This window comes from Sabethes cyaneus, chromosome 2 (genome assembly GCF_943734655.1).
Source record: "Sabethes cyaneus chromosome 2, idSabCyanKW18_F2, whole genome shotgun sequence".
Classification (NCBI taxonomy): domain Eukaryota; kingdom Metazoa; phylum Arthropoda; class Insecta; order Diptera; family Culicidae; genus Sabethes; species Sabethes cyaneus.
Genome location: NC_071354.1, coordinates 194757111 through 194774768, shown reverse-complemented (window position 1 = coordinate 194774768; position 17658 = coordinate 194757111). Strand labels below are relative to the sequence as shown.

Here is a 17658-nt window from a genome sequence, read left to right as displayed (position 1 = left end):
TTTTGTAAGAATCTTGAATTATGTCAAGCGTCTTAGTCAAATTCTTGTAGAATAAAGAGGAACTTTTTTTACTTTCTTGTAAAAATTAGCTTAGTGCGCGAAGTATTCAAGCAGTGGACAAATATCCCACGAATTTTATTCTATCAGCAATTCCATTAAGCAAAAACAGTGGTGAATAACCCTCTGGGTTAAAACCACCCTAACAAAAAATATATTAAAATGTACAACACCTTTTTACAGCATTTTAAGCGCATTAAAATTCCAATTGAGATCAATATCATTCAAATCGGTTTGGTTGTTTGAAAGTTAAGAATTTTTAAAGAAGAGTTGGTGAATGCGACGATTTTTTATACTACCCTACCTCAGAGCTCAAAGATTGGTATTCTAAGCGCCAAGTAAAGAAATAACATGGATCTTAAATTTTCTGAAAAGGAATAAGTACACAAATTTTGAACTAAACCAGAGCACTCTACTCTTACATTTTGTTGTCTTATTTCATGGAATTGCCGCTAAGGAACATGAAATTATCGATTAGTGTTTGCAGAGTGCCTCACGGTGCAAAATCTATGACCTTCAACTCTCCTGATGTTTTTCAAATGAATTCATGGTCCTATCCGAGATTATTCCCTGGCCTTTGCGTTAGTTTAATCGGTTTAATTAGGTTTCATTATTTATTTAAGGGTGAATTGGGCAAAATAGACTATTCCTGCGTTTCGCACAGTATGGAATGGATGGGATTCTTCTGATGTTTTTAAGTTCAAATCACAGACGACAAATAAATTTCTATATTTTTTAATTAGCTTTTATCATGATTTTTGGAACAATAGGGCAAACTGGACCCCTTTCCAAGATCTGCATAAGATGAAACTATCACCATTGGATTTCTTCATGTTTTAAAATAGAAATAGGGATCTTGTGAGACGTGCCTTGGTTTAAACATTTTTCTAAGACTTGACTCTTCTTTATCGACAGTGAACTCGGCTATTAGAGTACAGGACAACATTGGGCTATTAAAACAATCCTACTGACTCTATCTAATAGCTTAACCCAGATTCGAACATATCATGACTGGCTTGTTAGACCAGCATCGTACCTCGAAACTAACTAGGCATAGTTACACCTAACAAGCAGCGTCTTAACCATTCGTAACTCGCGACAACTTCGATTTATAGGCATGTTAAAACCTAACATAATTCAATCGAATACTAATCCCGCTTGGTAAAAAACTTATGAAACTTTTTCCACCGTTTGAAACATCTTGGTCTGCGGATGAACTTTGCTTAAAACAGTAATTTTCTTTACCGCTGGAATCCCGATATACACCGAGATAAAGTTCAAAGGTTCAAAGGCGTTGTACAAAATACAGCGCGAGTAACGGAGAGTTAATAATCGGGATTAAGACCTCATTTTTGCCCATTATGCAATGCTTCGTTAGCACCAAATATGCATTATTTTCAGATAAAAAATGGTTCTATTCAGTGACCCTTTTTCCTGTATATGTTTACTACTTTTAAATCAATCTTACTCTCTAGAACCAGGATGTACAGAATCTTGTTATAATTCACACTTGGACAAGAGGCTTCATTAGGTTCCTCGAACCAGTTCCATTCTTATAATCAACCACGGCTACATGCTTTATCATCGGTATGGCAGAGTTAAGCACAAAGTAAGTGAAAGGGTGTAAAGAAGTATATGAATAAATATCTATGCTATTTGAGTATGCGTTGTATTTTTCCTCGTTTTACATATAACCTGCTAGCGCCTAGAACCCGGAAGCGGAACGAGTTCTAATTTTCCAATGGACAAGAGCCCTCATTGCGTTCCTCAGTTACTTCTATTCTAAAGTACTTCAAAGAAAGAGTTCGCGAACTGATCAGTAAATTACGACTCGCAAACCAAAGTTCGTGTTAATATCGCCGCGTTTGAAGATCCCTCATTAAAAGCTTTCTTCAAGCACTCCTTACGGTGATTCGCTTTATTTAAACGACTCGTGAGTCGTTCATTTATCCTTACCGTTAAAGCTTACGTTAGGGAGACTTTTAAAATTTTAACTCCTTTGAAACTTCTATTTTTTGTTTCATTTTCTTAATACTATGAAATGTAATAAATCCTGGATAGGTAGTTTCACTTTTTGCTCTAAAAATTGAAATAAAATTTGTGTGTTAGTCAGCGTGGCACCTTAGACACTTGCGCCAATAATGAAAGATGAATAAGCCGGTCAATTATCGAAAGCCATAGGACCCTATTGAGAATTTTATTAGACTTTTATTACCAGGTACCAACATCATACCGTATTAATATCGATGATTTTACGATTCGTGACAAATAAAGAAGGGCTTTTGAATGACCAATAGGTAGCTCTCCTTTGAAAAAATGTAGTAAACTTTTTATCAACATAAAATAGATTGATAGGTACTCAGTTTTTATAACATACTATACTGATTGATCTGCCACTGTGGAAGTAAGCAAAAATTATTCATCTTTTCATCCTTTTTTCTACGGAAGAAAAGAACAACTCGGTCATTAACTTGACCAATTTCATTAGGCCTACTGGTACGCTTGTATGGTCGTGCTGTGGTGGTCAACTGAAGGTGTGCTTTTTAGTGAGCAATATACTAATCCTGATTGAAAAGATTTCTAAAGAAATGCTATAAATGTAGCGTGAACAATTTACATATTTCAATTTGGTAAGTCAATATACAATGATATATCGATTTATTTTCATGATTACAAACTTATCCGCACTTTTAGGCGTCTCAAAACAATTGGAACTGTGAAGCTTTTTCTCCAGACTTTTATTCTATTATTTTATAAAATGGTAACATAAAATGTGCTCAAATATTGATTCGAGTTGATTTTTTTTACTGAGGTTTTCTGCCTATGAGTGGCTCACCTCTTCTGTGCTCTAATTTTTATTCCATCCAATTAACAATACTTCTTTGCAAAAAAAAAACCTTGAGTAAATCGATTTGTTTATGCCTCTTATCTGTATATAATTTCTCAAGTTGGCCATTATGAATCGTAAATTTGAAATATCCAATCATTGAAAGCAATGCACTGAAACACTATAGTGTTCATTTACGACAAACGTATTGTACCTTAACAGAGATTGAGCAGCAGCAAGGTTACTCGTGTTTTTGCTGCTTGATAACTATTACGTTTTACAAGCATTAACATGGAAGCATATTAAAAAGTTAAAATAGAAAAAAATTAATAATCTGATACTCCAAGCGATAAAAACAGACCAGAAACTACTAAGTGCGCAGCATCGTTAAAATGAAGAATCCCACTGAATAATTTGCAAACCCAGCCATCTACCGGTTCTGGCGGATGAACGGACCGACGGTCGGCAGCAGAGATTGAGAGAGAACACGGAGGACACCTACCTTGATCGAACTGCAAGTTCTTCAACAGCAGAGACCGATGCACGGTATCCAGCGCCAGCAGGATTGATGGGTTTCTTCTTACAATGCTGGTGTTGTTTGTATTTTTGCTTGTCTCACTATTTTGGTCATTGCCTTCCTCGCTACCACTACTGCTGGTGCTGTTGTTGCTATTATTGACGACGATCTTCGCAGAATTAAACACCAAAGGGAATGCAAAACCGGCAAAAAAAAAGAACACAAAACAGGGAATAAAAGTCGGAAAACCGGAATTATTTCGCGAAGCGATTGCGTTAAAACAAGTCCTGAGAATGCGTTATCAATTTAGACGGAAAAGTTTTTGCCTTTCTCTTCTCAGCCATATTTTTACGAGGTAATTACATTGAACCGTTGCAGTAAATCAAACATAAAAGGTGGTTACGGCAAAGCCAAAAAACTTCGTGCCCTTTAACGTTTTAGCGATAACCTCAAACTGTTTCACTATTATTACTCTTTTATTGTAGAAAAAGTCCGTTACGCGAATGATTCCTAAAATACTTACAATCGGGCACTTCTTTTCTAGAGTCGTATCCATTAAATGGGCACTTCTGTTAATATTAAACTACACACCAGTTTAAAAAACCAAGCAAGTTCGTTATTTTTCCAACCCGTTTAAAGAATATCCTTGAACAACGCGAACAGAGAATAAAACAAGCAGCTGAAACCAAAAGCAGATCTTCCGTGTTTCTTTACGCACAGCACAACCAGCCACTTACACGCGCGCAATGTTTACTCGACCGAAGATCGGATTTGAATAAATCGAGTGAACGGAACGAACAACCAACGAATACAAACGTCAAAAATCGTATTGAAGAGCTGTCGGCAGAGCAGAGAAGGGCAGAAAATGGAATCGGCAGAAAAAGTGGGATTCCTCTCTTGTACCGAAAACTATCGGTTCGAACGGAGACTGGTATAATTTGGAGATCCTCCCTCAGCCAGTGGCAGTGCAAGAGCGAAACGATTTGCTTGAGTTTCAAGCAAGTTTCAAGGTTGGATTTAAGAATCATTCCTATAGAATTTAATACCGTGGACCCCCGTTCGTTTGATCGTTTTTAATCTGAACACATTCTAATTTGAACACCGTTGATTTGCACGACGTGCAAAATAAAAATGGTTCAAATGTCATTCTTAACATGGCATCATTTGCTCATGCAGACAATGCACATAAACACGATTTGTCTGTACTGATCTAGCATGTTTAACCAGCTTCCAGTTTCACATTCCGTTTACCAACGATTACGATAGAAATTCGATCGAAGAATGGAATATTCGCTGCTTGCAACTGCCAACTAAATCAAACCATCAAAACAATAACAAAGAGCGGGCGGCCAGTTCATACGAGTTTCCTCAATGTGTGAAAATATGGAGATATCATTTCAATGGCCGGTTTTTTTTAAAAAAGTTTTGTGCTTTGCAGTTGAACCTGGATTAATCCAGATTTGTTTTGCCTCAATACCAGTGTATGACGAAAGAATATAGAAACATTGCCGGTGTCACTCTTTCTCATTATTACTACCGTGTACCCCCGTTGGTATAACCTTCTTTAATCTGAACATTTTTAATCTGTACCCCGGTGGTATGAATGCGTTCACATTAAAAACCGATCAAGCGTCACACACAATTGACGTTAAAGTTGACCGGTAAATTAAAAAAAAAGCAAAAAATCTTAATGCGTTTCCTCTTGCTCAGGAGCTTTGGCAATAAAGCTCATATGCAACTTACCTCTCTCCAGCACTCAAAATAGACCATTTTTGTCGAAACTGCCGAACCAATTTCGTCTTCTACAAACCGAACGTTTAGAATTCGCGCATGTTTGAAATGTTTTCAAAACGTTTGTTTTCGTCAAATCAAAACAATAAGCTCATAGGGTGTGCGTGTTGCGCGTATGTGAAAATGAATAGAGTTACCAAATATTCAGATTAAAAATGAACTCGCCCAATCTGAACGAGCTGTTTTTCATATTAGCGGGGGTTGAGTGTACAGCGATTTCACTACGTCACACTTTTGTAGTACTCACACAGATTTTAATTCGAAGAAATTAAATTCTGTGACGTTGATGCGATAAATTAAAAACGATGTTTACAAACTTTTTGTTGATTCAGGTGAGAAATGCGATTAACGATAAAAATAAAAGAAACTTAAAAGCGCGAGAGTTGCAGTTGCCGCAATTCATTGTCGCGCAAAATTAGAGTGTTGTCAATATGTACAATATTGGTTACCAACTAACATCTGTTGAATTCAACTAGCAAACATTGATGGTTTCAAGAATACTCCGACACATGGCGCCACGACGAAACACTAGCGCCAGTTTCTGTTTTTTAACAACAGCAACTAGAGGCAGTGTCTTACACTGAGAAAACTTTTCGTATAGTTTCTATGTGTCCCATATATAGATTTTTGCAATGTGCCCCAGGAAATGATCTTTATGTGCCAAACAGTTATCATTTATGCGTATAATTTTCATATGTATAATTGCACATACTATTCATATGCGTATAATTATTATGTGTATTTCTGGGAGGATTATGTTTATATGCCGCACATTATAATCATATGGAATTTCATATGGAAATTTACTATTACAGCACTCGTTCGCTAATTGCACGAATGAGGCGATGTGATTAGCGAATTTCGTTTTTTAATTGCACGATGGTTGCCAATATTTATTGTAAAACGTGATGCGTTATCACTGTAAAGAACTCATCACATGCATTCACACGTACGCTAAATTTTGGGAAATACATTTAAATTTTTACAAGCGAACTAAAAGCTTAATGAAAATGTGTTCAATTAGTCAAAGTTTAGCCAAATTTGCATGAATTTGTTTGTAATGTATCTATGTAATGCAGAGATAGAGAGTTTGCATTCGGCAACGCTGTATTTTTGTTTATAGCAACCACCTGGGAAACCACGTGTAGTTTGACAGATAACTGCTTTTTATTTGCACGATCGTGCAGTTAGCGGACGTGCAATTAAAAGACGGTGCGACTAGAGGACGTGCAATTAGCGCACGAGTGCTGTAGTTATGTGCAGAATATTTTGACTGTATTGATCCGAAACATGAGTCATAATTAATTTCAAGTAAAATTCCTTCTTCAGTTTCAATATCTAGTCCAATTTAAGTGTTAAGTAGATAAACTTATCTAGATTAGTTCAGGTACGAGGGGGCTTATATATCTACTTAACATTAAGGTGGAATTTCAGGCAGGGATACCAGACTTGCAGATTTGTCTGCAAATTCCAGATTTTTGGAACGGTCTTGCAGATCATTATAAATTTGCAGATATTTGCAGTTTTTATGACTTTTATAGTTTTGGTGCAGATTTTTGTTCGAAGCTCTTTAAACTTTCACAGGCTTCCTAAAAAAGTGTGCAGATTTTCGCAGATTATTTTCAAACCAGAAAATTCGAGTAGCCGGAAAACTGCTCGATTTTTTCGGTTTTCGAGCAGTCCCAGACATTTTTTTACAAAATATGGCATCTCTAATTTCAGATCATTCCCAAGTAACAATGGTAGCTGAATTGCAAAAGCAATGACTGTTTACGAGTTGGTTTAAGGCGATCAAAGATGCATAAAGTAAGCACTTAAATGGTGTTTGAATAAGCGATGTTTAAGCTACTTTAAGTTTTTCAAACCAGTTCTCTCTCAAAAATTGATGAACAAGCTTAATAGCGGATTTTTCTGCTAAACACTCTGCTTCTAAACAGCCATAAACATCAAACCGTTTTACGGCTGCTTAAAGGTGTTAAAATGTAGAGTGCAAGCTTTCATTAGGCTCACAGCCTTCAAACTAACTTTAAGGCTGTTAAGGATGTTAAAGTGGCTTAACAAACTTCTACCAAGTTTTTTTCGGCTCACAGCACACATACATGACAGATGACAGATCATAGAATTTCGCAATTTGGCTGACAGCAAATGTTTGTCAGTTATCGACATTATCGACTGCTTCACGGTAGGTGGGCTACTGTTTTACCTGACTCACTGCGAATATGCGTGTTATTGAAATAAAACGTCACCATGCGTTTTATTCGTTTATAACGCATATGCAGCTAATATCGTTAACAAACGATTTTTTATAAGTTGTGCTTTTGTTATTGCATTTAACTTATAAAAAGTTGCATAAATAACAATTCAGTTTCACAATACAACTATTGCGTACTACTAGCACTTGCGATATAACGTTTAAGTACGTTATTTTTAGTGATCAAAATCAACGATATTTTCGATACAAGGGCGATATTTTTCGAAACCTTTCGAACCAACATGATCCCGCGAATACAACGCATATTCGCAGTGAGTCAGGTAAAGCCTAGTATCCAGCTGAAAAGAAAACAGCTCAAGAAAAAATCCTGGTATTTACCGAAGAAATTTTGACAACTGCAAGGCAAGCAATTATCTGTCATTTTTTCTTGTGGTAATAATTGCGCCGGATATTATTCCGTACGGAAAAGTGACGTTTCAATTCACTAGCATGTAAAACTGCGCCATCTGAAAGTAAAACAATATTTCTTGTGAGGTGCATACTGGTAAAGAAATCGCAAACGGAAAATCTTTTCTTCAGCATTTCTTGGCCTATCTTTTTGCCCATTTCTTTTCAGGTCGATACTACTGTTTTACCTGACTCACTGCGAATATGCGTGTTATTGAAATAAAACGTCACCATGCGTTTTATTCGTTTATAACGCATATGCAGCTAATATCGATAACAACCGATTTTTTATAAGTTGTGCTTTTGTTATTGCATTTAACTTGTAAAAAGTTGCATAAATAACAATTCAGTTTCACAATACAATTATTGCGTACTACTAGCACGTGCAATATAACGTTTAAGTACGTTATTTATAGTGATCAAAATCAACGATATTTTCGATACAAGGGCGATATTTTTCGAAACCTTTCGAACCAACACGATACCGCGAATACAACGCTATGCGCAGTGAGTCAGGTATTGCGGCGGTTATGAAAAATCCGCATGCAGCGGCGGTGATAACGCGCTCAGGAGATAACCGCGAGATAAACGCAATATTAAAATTTAGGTTTTATGATTTGCAGTTCTACAAAATAACAGTTTTGTAGCATGGTTTTGATGAAAAACAATTGATTTAGTAATTTTTCATGTATTAAATTGCAGAAATCTGCTCTGCGGTGATCTTTTGATGGTTTGGTTCAACAGTCGAGTTTACCGCGATGTGACGATTTTTCTTGCAATCTGCAATAACACAGTAGGCTTAACACAGTAGGCTTCAGGTGTAAAGATATTCTCACTTATATTTCAAGGGTACATTGTAACGTAGCTTTTATATACCCCCTTGGTGTCAGCTGCTAAGAAATCTGGTATAAAATCGTACCAAAATGATTCACGCACATCGCGCGTCAAATAATCAAAATTCTTCGTGGCGCTGGGTAGTCGTGTTGTAGAGGTATAGGTAACTGCGAATTTTTCCATAAAATTCTTGAATCGAAAATAATTCCTTTCATTTTCATTGATCATCAATTACAGTAAACTACATAGGAACGGTGAAAGCTGTCGAAGAAATGGACACCGACTTTGAACCGCTGGCTCCCAGCTTGGAAAATATAATCGAACAGGAAACATTGAAGTGGATTTTTGTTGGCGGAAAAGGCGGTGTTGGCAAAACGACGTGCAGGTAAAATTAATACCCGATAATTGTAATCAAAATCTTCGAAACTGACTATTTCGTGCTCTCCGTTACCAGCTGTAGTCTGGCCGTGCAGCTGGCAAAGGTTCGCGAATCGGTGCTGATTATATCGACCGATCCGGCACACAATATTTCCGATGCTTTCGATCAGAAGTTTACCAAGGTTCCGAGCAAAGTGAATGGGTACGATAATCTTTTCGCGATGGAGATTGATCCGAACGTTGGTCTCAACGAGCTGCCTGATGAGTATTTCGAGGGAGAAAACGCTGCGATGAAGCTAAGCAAAGGAGTGTTTCAGGAGGTCATTGGAGCACTGCCCGGTATAGACGAAGCGATGAGTTATGCGGAAGTTATGAAGTGAGATTTGAATAATCAATTGCTTGATATTGAGTTTGTAATTAACGTTTTCGATTACAGGTTGGTAAAAGCTATGAATTTTTCTGTGGTTGTTTTTGATACGGCTCCGACAGGACACACACTGAGACTGCTATCGTTTCCACAAGTGGTAGAAAAGGGTCTCGGTAAATTATTGCGGCTGAAGATGAAACTGGGACCATTCATTTCCCAGTTGGGATCACTATTTGGTATGCAGGATTTTAACGCTGATACATTGACTAGCAAACTGGAAGAGATGTTAACTATTATTCGACAAGTGAATGAACAGTTTCGCAATCCCGTAAGTAATTGTTATGCCTATTATAGATTGGATTTATCTTAATTTTTATTTTTTAAGAATCAAACAACCTTCGTATGTGTGTGCATCGCCGAATTTTTATCGCTGTACGAAACCGAAAGGCTGGTGCAGGAGCTGACTAAATGTGGAATAGACACGCACAACATTATCGTCAACCAGTTGCTTTTCCGGCGGGAAGGTCAGGAACCGTGTGCAATGTGCTCCGCACGGTATAAGGTACAGGAAAAGTATTTAGATCAGATAGCTGATTTGTATGAAGATTTCCACGTCGTCAAATTGCCACTGCTGGACAGCGAGGTACGTGGTGGGGAAAAATTGAAAAAGTTTTCGGAGAATCTTATTAAACCGTATTGTCCGAATGGTGAAACAGCAAAGCAAAGTGAGTAGTAAGGCAAACAATAGGTATGACTGTGTGGTTCCTGGATGAAAGTGATTTGGGCGGTTGAACAAATTATCTCCATGCTATGCGTAATATTCTATCAATAAGCACCCGGGTTTTAGAGTTGAACATATTTAGTTGTCCCTAAACATATTGGAAAGCAAAACTGGTATATAGGTACTTGAAAATTGTGCAAGAAGTTCCTTAGTAATGGATTCCAATAAATTTATTAGGTATGATGTCTAACACAGAAAAGAGTCAAAAAACTGAAAGAAAACCGTGCATTTATTCCCCATCAAATTTATTAGATCACACTCAATTGTTTTCCAACTTCAATAAAGGCCGCTACAGCTCGGTCTATTTCTTCATCAGTATGTGCCGCAGAAAGCTGTACACGAATCCGAGCTTTGCCCTTCGGGACTACTGGATAACTGAATCCAATCACATAAATGCCTCGCTTGAGCATTTCGTCCGCGAACACCGAAGCAAGTCGAGCATCGCCAAGCATTACTGGACTGATGGGATGATCCATACCGGAGATAGTAAATCCTGCCTTAGTCATAGCTGCTCGGAACCTTCTAGTGTTGCTCTGAACACGTGCAGTTAGCTGGTTGGATTTTAGTAGCATCTCGATAACTTGCATACCGCTGGCGACCACTGGTGGAGGCAGCGAATTGGAAAACAAATACGGACGAGATCGCTGCCGCAATAAATCGATTAATTCTTTCGGTCCGGTAGTGTAGCCTCCGGCTGCCCCTCCGAGGGCTTTTCCTAGCGTCGAATTAATGATGTCGCATCTACCCAACATTCCATAGAACTCCTCAGTTCCTCGACCGGAAGGTCCAAAAAACCCAGTTGCGTGGCAATCGTCTACAAACGTCAGGGCGTCGTACTTATCTGCTAACTCGAATATCTCTGGCAGTGGTGCCACGTTGCCATCCATCGAAAAGACACCGTCCGTTACAATCATTTTGATTCTAGCGTCCGAGGATTTCAGTTTCTCTTCCAGATCTGAAATGACGTAAGTAAAAATATCATAATCAATCCTTCAATTGGTCCTCTGTCGAACCTACCGTTCATATCTCGATGAAGATATCTAGCTTTCTTGGCTTTACACAATCGAATACCATCGATGATGGAAGCATGATTCAGTTCGTCCGAAAAAACCGCATCTTCAGGGCTAAGCACAGCTTCAAAAATACCAGCGTTAGCATCGAAACAGGACGCATACAGGATAGTATCCTCGCGCTGGTGAAACGTGGACAGTTTCGCTTCTAGCTCCTTGTGAATGTTTTGTGTGCCGCAGATGAACCGAACAGAACTGAGGCCAGCTCCATACTCGTCTAGTGCTTTCTTGCCGCAGTTGACTACATCGTCGTTGGACTGAATAAAATGAAGATAAACTTAGAACTTCGTGACAATGGATTATACCAAGGATTATACTAACCGCCAGTCCAAGGTAATTGTTAGCACAAAAGTTGAGAATTTTTCCCTGGGAACCTTCCACGTTGATGGTCGTGGCCTGGGGTGAAACGATGATGCGTTCCTTTTTGTATGTTCCAGCTTTTTGAATGTCATCCAGCTGAGTTTGGAGAACATTACGAAACGATTTTTGAGCGGTTCTTTCCGATACTGCAGAACTAGCGTAGGATGCTATGACCTTTCTTTGATTTCCTAAAAATTAAGTGGAAACCTTAGTTTTAGCTCAAAAAACTAGTTGTGCAAGAGTCTTATCGATTCTGGCATTCTGATTTTGAATGAAAGGCCTGTTTTCTATAATGGAAGGAAGTCTGTTTACAGAGAAGAATGAAAAACAGGTTGTAAAATTTAGGAGTTTTATTGAAAACAGATATTTCTTTATTCAGTAGGTAGCAAATAATAATGTGTAACTGCAACAAAAGGGTTAATAGCAAATATAGCGGTTAGTGCACTAGTTGGTGCAGAGAGATACAAAAAATATCCATACAGATAAGAGCGCAAAGATGCATTCGCTGTTTGCCTGCCGGTTATATAGCACATGGGCCTGTCTCACAGCGAGCGCCACAAAGTGACTGACCTATTGACGCAATCGTCGCGGCCTTGAAAGCATCAATCACTATTACTTTGGTTTCCCTCCTACATAGCGTTATCCATGGTTCGAATGTATTTTTGCGCCGCTCTTCAAAATAACCTTTTTTCGACAGGTCAACCGTTCGTTACGTTTCTATCTTTAAAATAAGCTGCTCCACACAGCTCCCTTAAAAGTATGCTCTGATAACCGAATCCATTTTCAAGCATAATTCATGCAGAAAATCTCTCCGGCGTTCTTATATTTTTCTGCAACCTAAACTCGTTACTTTGGAACCGGTTTTGCAAGCCGGTTCCAACTGTTGATAAATCTGCTCTCGCTTACCTTTGGCCGATGCATTTCTGCAAATAAGCTGTCTCGATAGCAACATTGTAGAACACGTTTGGTTTCAGCTTCTGCTTAAGAAATCACAACTGAACTTCCCAGATACTACACGGTAAAAAATAGTCACGTCCATTTTAAGTGTTCTTGCATTTAAATCAATTTGTTGTGCAGCACTACAAATCGAAGTGATTTAGTATTGATTTTGGAGAGTTTTCAAATTTTTAAACAAGAAACTAGCTATTGAAAACTATTCAATGGATATCACCATCGAATTGTAATGCATATCTATATAATTTGCAATTATTTTTTTCGTAATTTACAAATGTCAAAAAATCGCGAAACATGAAAGCAGCAATCGGAAGCAAAATTAGAAACCCAAATAGAGAAAATACGTTTTCGTTCCAAATTATTGCTCTTCTAGAGTGTAAGTATGACTAAAGTATACCTGTGATCATAATTAATAAATTACTAACTGTTTTCAGGTTATGGAATTGATCACACGGGCCCCGAATTGATAGCAGCAATCAACCCGAGATCAACTTTATTTAGACATCAGCGTATTAAACACAGGAATCCGGTTACTACCAGCGATTGAGGTTTTATTTGCATTACGTTTTGTATGTAATTATGTAATTGTTCAATTATGAGTAATAAATAAAGCAACTTTACGAAAAATCAAAATACAATCCTTTCTATCCATTTGACAGTTCAAAAGTTCAAAAGAAAGCACATTCGAAATTAAAGTGATTTTCTGTTGATTTCATCATACTTTGTGTTGATTCATTTTCAATAAATTTTCATTTCGAATCGTAATGTTTGGCAAGTAGTGCGAATTCAACGGTAAATCACTTCGCTTCAACGTGACAATTTTTTACCGTGTAGGTACAGCGTAACGTGTATGCTAATAAATTGATTAACTCGGCGAAATTGGATCAATTTATGCTTCGCAACGCGTTTCACGATACGACGTTGTTCTAAATAAACTGTCGCCAAGCACTACTTCCTTACACCTCTCTACTTCGGCATGGAACAAACTATACTGCGATGCGAGATGCGTTGTTTACACGGTAAAAAATTGTCACGTTGAAGCGAAGTGATTTACCGTTGAATTCGCACTACTTGCCAAACATTACGATTCGAAATGAAAATTTATTGAAAATGAATCAACACAAAGTATGATGAAATCAACAGAAAATCACTTTAATTTCGAATGTGCTTTCTTTTGAACTTTTGAACTGTCAAATGGATAGAAAGGATTGTATTTTGATTTTTCGTAAAGTTGCTTTATTTATTACTCATAATTGAACAATTACATAATTACATACAAAACGTAATGCAAATAAAACCTCAATCGCTGGTAGTAACCGGATTCCTGTGTTTAATACGCTGATGTCTAAATAAAGTTGATCTCGGGTTGATTGCTGCTATCAATTCGGGGCCCGTGTGATCAATTCCATAACCTGAAAACAGTTAGTAATTTATTAATTATGATCACAGGTATACTTTAGTCATACTTACACTCTAGAAGAGCAATAATTTGGAACGAAAACGTATTTTCTCTATTTGGGTTTCTAATTTTGCTTCCGATTGCTGCTTTCATGTTTCGCGATTTTTTGACATTTGTAAATTACGAAAAAAATAATTGCAAATTATATAGATATGCATTACAATTCGATGGTGATATCCATTGAATAGTTTTCAATAGCTAGTTTCTTGTTTAAAAATTTGAAAACTCTCCAAAATCAATACTAAATCACTTCGATTTGTAGTGCTGCACAACAAATTGATTTAAATGCAAGAACACTTAAAATGGACGTGACTATTTTTTACCGTGTAGTGACCGCTACAAGCGCGTACTAAGGCAAAAGGCGTGTTTGTGCTTAGAAACAAACTGACTATCGTTGATTGAAAGAGAACGGGAGAATATGTCCTCCTACCATGTGACGGTGTCTCAATTCAGCACATAGCAATGATATTTTATTCGCAATGATATTAGGATAGTTATCCTTATACGCAGGAAATTGATATCAAATGAAGGATGTATTCACTTTGAAATTTTAATGATTTTTTCGTATATTTGTTCCATACCATACTGGCAATCTTAATTTTAATTTTTTAGTTAACTCGAATTATTTTTGATTGCACTTAATCTATTCCCGGAATTTTACGAAATCTGAGAATATCGTGAATATGCTACCATGGGTCAGGCATTTTAGTTTTTTTTTGTTTCATTAGTTTTGTCCGTTTCATGTTGTCAATCAAAAACACATATTTTATGCGAAGTAGGACAAAAACAAGTAGTAATATATACAAACAAAAAACGCATACACACTTACGTTCATTCACATGACACGAGCGCTAGTGCAGGCGTACTAGAATAAGTTTAGGACACTTACTTTACTTACCCATCATGGCTTTCACTTGTCGCCAGGACAGGTTTTCGTCCACAGCCTGGATTTCGTTGGCTAAGTTGCGTCGCCATGAGCATTTGGGTCCGCCTCTTCTATGGTGTCCTTGCGGATTCTAGTCGAGTGCTTCTCTACAAATCTCGTTCGCTCCTTTCCTCAAGGTGTGTCCGATCCACAGCAGTACGGATTTAAGGTTTGAGTTGAAAATTCGGGTTTTCGTATGTAGAGTGGTTTGAGCGCCAAATGTTTCACAGACTTGCAAAGGCGGGTGCCTGACCTTCGTGATCCGTGTGGCTATATTAGTCTTGGTAGCACCATCGGGCGTTGTCTGCCTACCAAGATATTGAAAGGCGTCTATCTGCTCAACTTGTTGTTCCGTTACTGTGAAGATTGTCAGTGTTCACTACCATAGACATAGTTTTTGCTACATTGACTGTGAGACCTGCTGCCTGGGAGCTCTCGGAGAGGTCATCTAACTTGCTCTGCATATCGTTTTGGCGTTGTGCGAGCAAAACAATGTCGTCGACTAGGTCAAGGTCATTTAGCTGCTCCATCGTTAGAAGATTCCAAGACAATACTGGATTTGGTCTGCTGTCAATTGCCCGTACTAATATCTAATGCATAACTCTTAGAAACTGCAGCCAGCAGTAACCCTTACAAGTTCGGACAAGACGCCGTTGTGTAAAACCTTGCACGAAAACGCCTCATACTGAGCCTCGATGAGATGAACTAATTTATCTGGAACTTCTCTACGCCAAAGTACTCCGCAGATGTTTTCGTGATTGAGTCGGTCGAACGCCTTTTCGAAGTCAACGAACACCAGCAGTAGAGAATCCTGGAATTCGTTGATCTGCTCCAATATAATGCGGAGCATTGTGATATGGTCTACACATGGTCGGCCAGCACGGAATCCAGCTTGCTGCTGCCGGAGAGTAGCGTCGATCTTCTCCTGGATCCGGTTGAGGATTACCATACAGAGTACTTTGAGAGTAATACAGAGCAACGTGATGCCACGCCAGTTACCGCATTCAGTTAGGTCTCCTTTCTTAGGGACTTTGACCAAAATACCCTGCATCCAGTCCGCCGGAAAAGTTGCGGTTTCCCATATAGTGCTAAAAAGCTGATGCATAATCTGGGCTGACACAGATGGGTCAGCTTTGAGCATTTCGGCTGAAATACAGTCTATCCCTGGCGCTCTATTTTGGATTTCATACGCTTGATGGCTGCTACAATTTCATCCAGCGATGGCGCCTCCGAGTTGACGCGATTAATTCGACGAACTGTAGTAGGTGTCATACGCTGCTGGTTTTGTTGGTCTCTGACATTTGAAACTCGGAAGAGTTGTTCAAAATGTTCAGTCCATCGCTTAAGTTATTCTGTACGGTCAGTCAATAGCTGACCAGTTCTGTCCTTTAGCGGCATCTTTGTATTTATCCTGGCACCACTAAGGCTGCAAGAAATATCGTACAACAAACGGATATCATCATTGGCGGCGGCGGAATCCCCTTGTTCGGCTAGGGAGTTAGTCCAGGCTCTCTTGTGCCGCCTAAAAGCTCGTTTAACAGCTCTCTTCAGTTTTGCGTATCGTTGACGGGCAACTGTCTTAGCAGTTCTGGTTCGCGTCTCTCAGCTCGTCGACCTTCCTCCTTCTGAAATCCACTCCCTGCGCCTGCGGCGCGCTTTGTCGAAGGTTTCGTCACTGGTCGTGATGAAGGCGTTCTTGATACCGGTCCATTACTCTTCGACGGTTCCACCAGGTGGAAAATCCGAGCCAAGGGATTCAAGTTTATTTCTTTAGTTGTTCGGTGAACGTCGTAACGGCACCCAACTTTCTTCTCCCGTCGTTGGACTCGTGCGACGCCCAAACATATCTTAGAGATAATAAGATGATGCAACATCAGCGCTGCGTTTGCTTCGTACATCAAGAAGGCTCCTTCGTCATTTTCGGCTGGTGGTCGATTTGGTTTTCTGTGCGGCCGTCGCGGCAAACCCACGTGACTATGTGCTGGTCTACAGGAAAAGAGTGATCCACCGATGACCATGTTGTTATTACCACAGAATTCCGTAAACAGTTCCTCGTTTTCACTCATCTCTTCTAGGCCATGGCGTCCCATGACACGTTCAAGGTCCGCGTAGTTTGAGCCAATCTTCGCGTTGAAGTTGCTCAAGTGGATTTGGATGTGCCCCTTCGGGATTTTCTCAACCACCCTGTACAGCTGGTTGTAAAAACTCTCTTTCTCCTGCAGGTCGGCAGCATCTGTTGGTGCATAGCACTGGATTGCTGTAAGGTTTTTAACCCGTGTTCTGAATCTGGCAATGATTATTCTTTCGTTTATCGGTTGCCACTTTATCAGGGCCCGTTCCCAGAAGGAATCCAACTACTCTACCTCGAGTAGCATTTTCACCTCGTATGCCAGACTAGAGCAAGACTTGTCTGGATGATGTCTTGTGTTCAGGGTTTCAAGGTCAGTATATCCCATGTTCCGATTCGCGTCGGTGTTTTCATGCTAAAGGTAGTTACCATTAGTCCAGATAGATTTCTTCTTTCATTTTCATAAACTTTCTTGTTTTCGAGTACAGCTGGTTGTTAACCTAAGCTCCTTATCCCCCAGACGGATCTGCCATTTTAAGGTGTTCCCGCCCACTGAACTAAAAATTACGTGCTAGGGTTGAAAAGCGATTTTTCAGCTAACGTCTAAATCG

At 38.8% G+C, this 17658-nt stretch overlaps 3 protein-coding genes across 4 annotated transcripts in view; 1 reads left to right on the top strand and 2 right to left on the bottom strand.

Moving 5' to 3' along the window:
• LOC128733377 (uncharacterized) overlaps window positions 1-4148 on the bottom strand; it is a 43748-nt gene extending 39600 nt beyond the window's left edge. The window contains exons 1-2 of the mRNA XM_053826928.1: window positions 3925-4148; window positions 3387-3570 (exon numbers count right to left, since the gene is read on the bottom strand). Coding sequence (XP_053682903.1) covers window positions 3387-3570; window positions 3925-3957 — 217 coding nt within the window. The 5' untranslated portion in view covers window positions 3958-4148. The remainder of the gene's footprint in view (window positions 1-3386; window positions 3571-3924) is intronic.
• Window positions 4149-8804: 4656 nt separating this feature from the next.
• LOC128736942 (ATPase ASNA1 homolog) lies at window positions 8805-10397 on the top strand. 2 transcript variants are annotated; one of them, XM_053831455.1, is made up of 5 exons: window positions 8805-8842; window positions 8923-9070; window positions 9140-9439; window positions 9500-9758; window positions 9816-10397. In XM_053831455.1, the coding sequence occupies exons 2-5, from the start codon at window positions 8958-8960 to the stop codon at window positions 10161-10163; spliced, it is 1020 nt and encodes a 339-aa protein (XP_053687430.1). In that variant the 5' UTR covers window positions 8805-8842; window positions 8923-8957; the 3' UTR covers window positions 10164-10397. The 2 variants fall into 2 exon arrangements, with proteins under 2 accessions (XP_053687430.1, XP_053687431.1); XM_053831456.1 differs by having other exon boundaries at window positions 8818-8848.
• Window positions 10398-10459: 62 nt separating this feature from the next.
• Window positions 10460-12658, bottom strand: LOC128737740 (2-amino-3-ketobutyrate coenzyme A ligase, mitochondrial). The gene is made up of 4 exons (XM_053832438.1): window positions 12548-12658; window positions 11603-11829; window positions 11229-11538; window positions 10460-11166 (listed from the first exon to the last, which is right to left on the bottom strand). Exons 1-4 carry the CDS (start codon window positions 12591-12593, stop codon window positions 10460-10462), a joined length of 1290 nt encoding a protein of 429 aa, XP_053688413.1. The 5' UTR covers window positions 12594-12658.
• Between the last annotated feature and the right edge of the window lie 5000 nt (window positions 12659-17658).

Excerpts from the sequence above, each read along its gene's own strand:
- LOC128737740 (XM_053832438.1), bottom strand. The coding sequence starts at position 12,593 with ATGTTGCTATCGAGACAGCTTATTTGCAGAAATGCATCGGCCAAAG. Across the intron at positions 11,539-11,602 it reads ACAATTACCTTGGACTGGCG|TCCAACGACGATGTAGTCAA; the intron begins GTTAGTATAATC and ends CATTTTATTCAG. Across the intron at positions 11,167-11,228 it reads TCTTCATCGAGATATGAACG|ATCTGGAAGAGAAACTGAAA; the intron begins GTAGGTTCGACA and ends ACGTCATTTCAG.
- LOC128736942 (XM_053831455.1), top strand. The coding sequence starts at position 8,958 with ATGGACACCGACTTTGAACCGCTGGCTCCCAGCTTGGAAAATATAATC. Across the intron at positions 9,071-9,139 it reads GTTGGCAAAACGACGTGCAG|CTGTAGTCTGGCCGTGCAGC; the intron begins GTAAAATTAATA and ends CTCCGTTACCAG. Across the intron at positions 9,440-9,499 it reads AGTTATGCGGAAGTTATGAA|GTTGGTAAAAGCTATGAATT; the intron begins GTGAGATTTGAA and ends TTTCGATTACAG.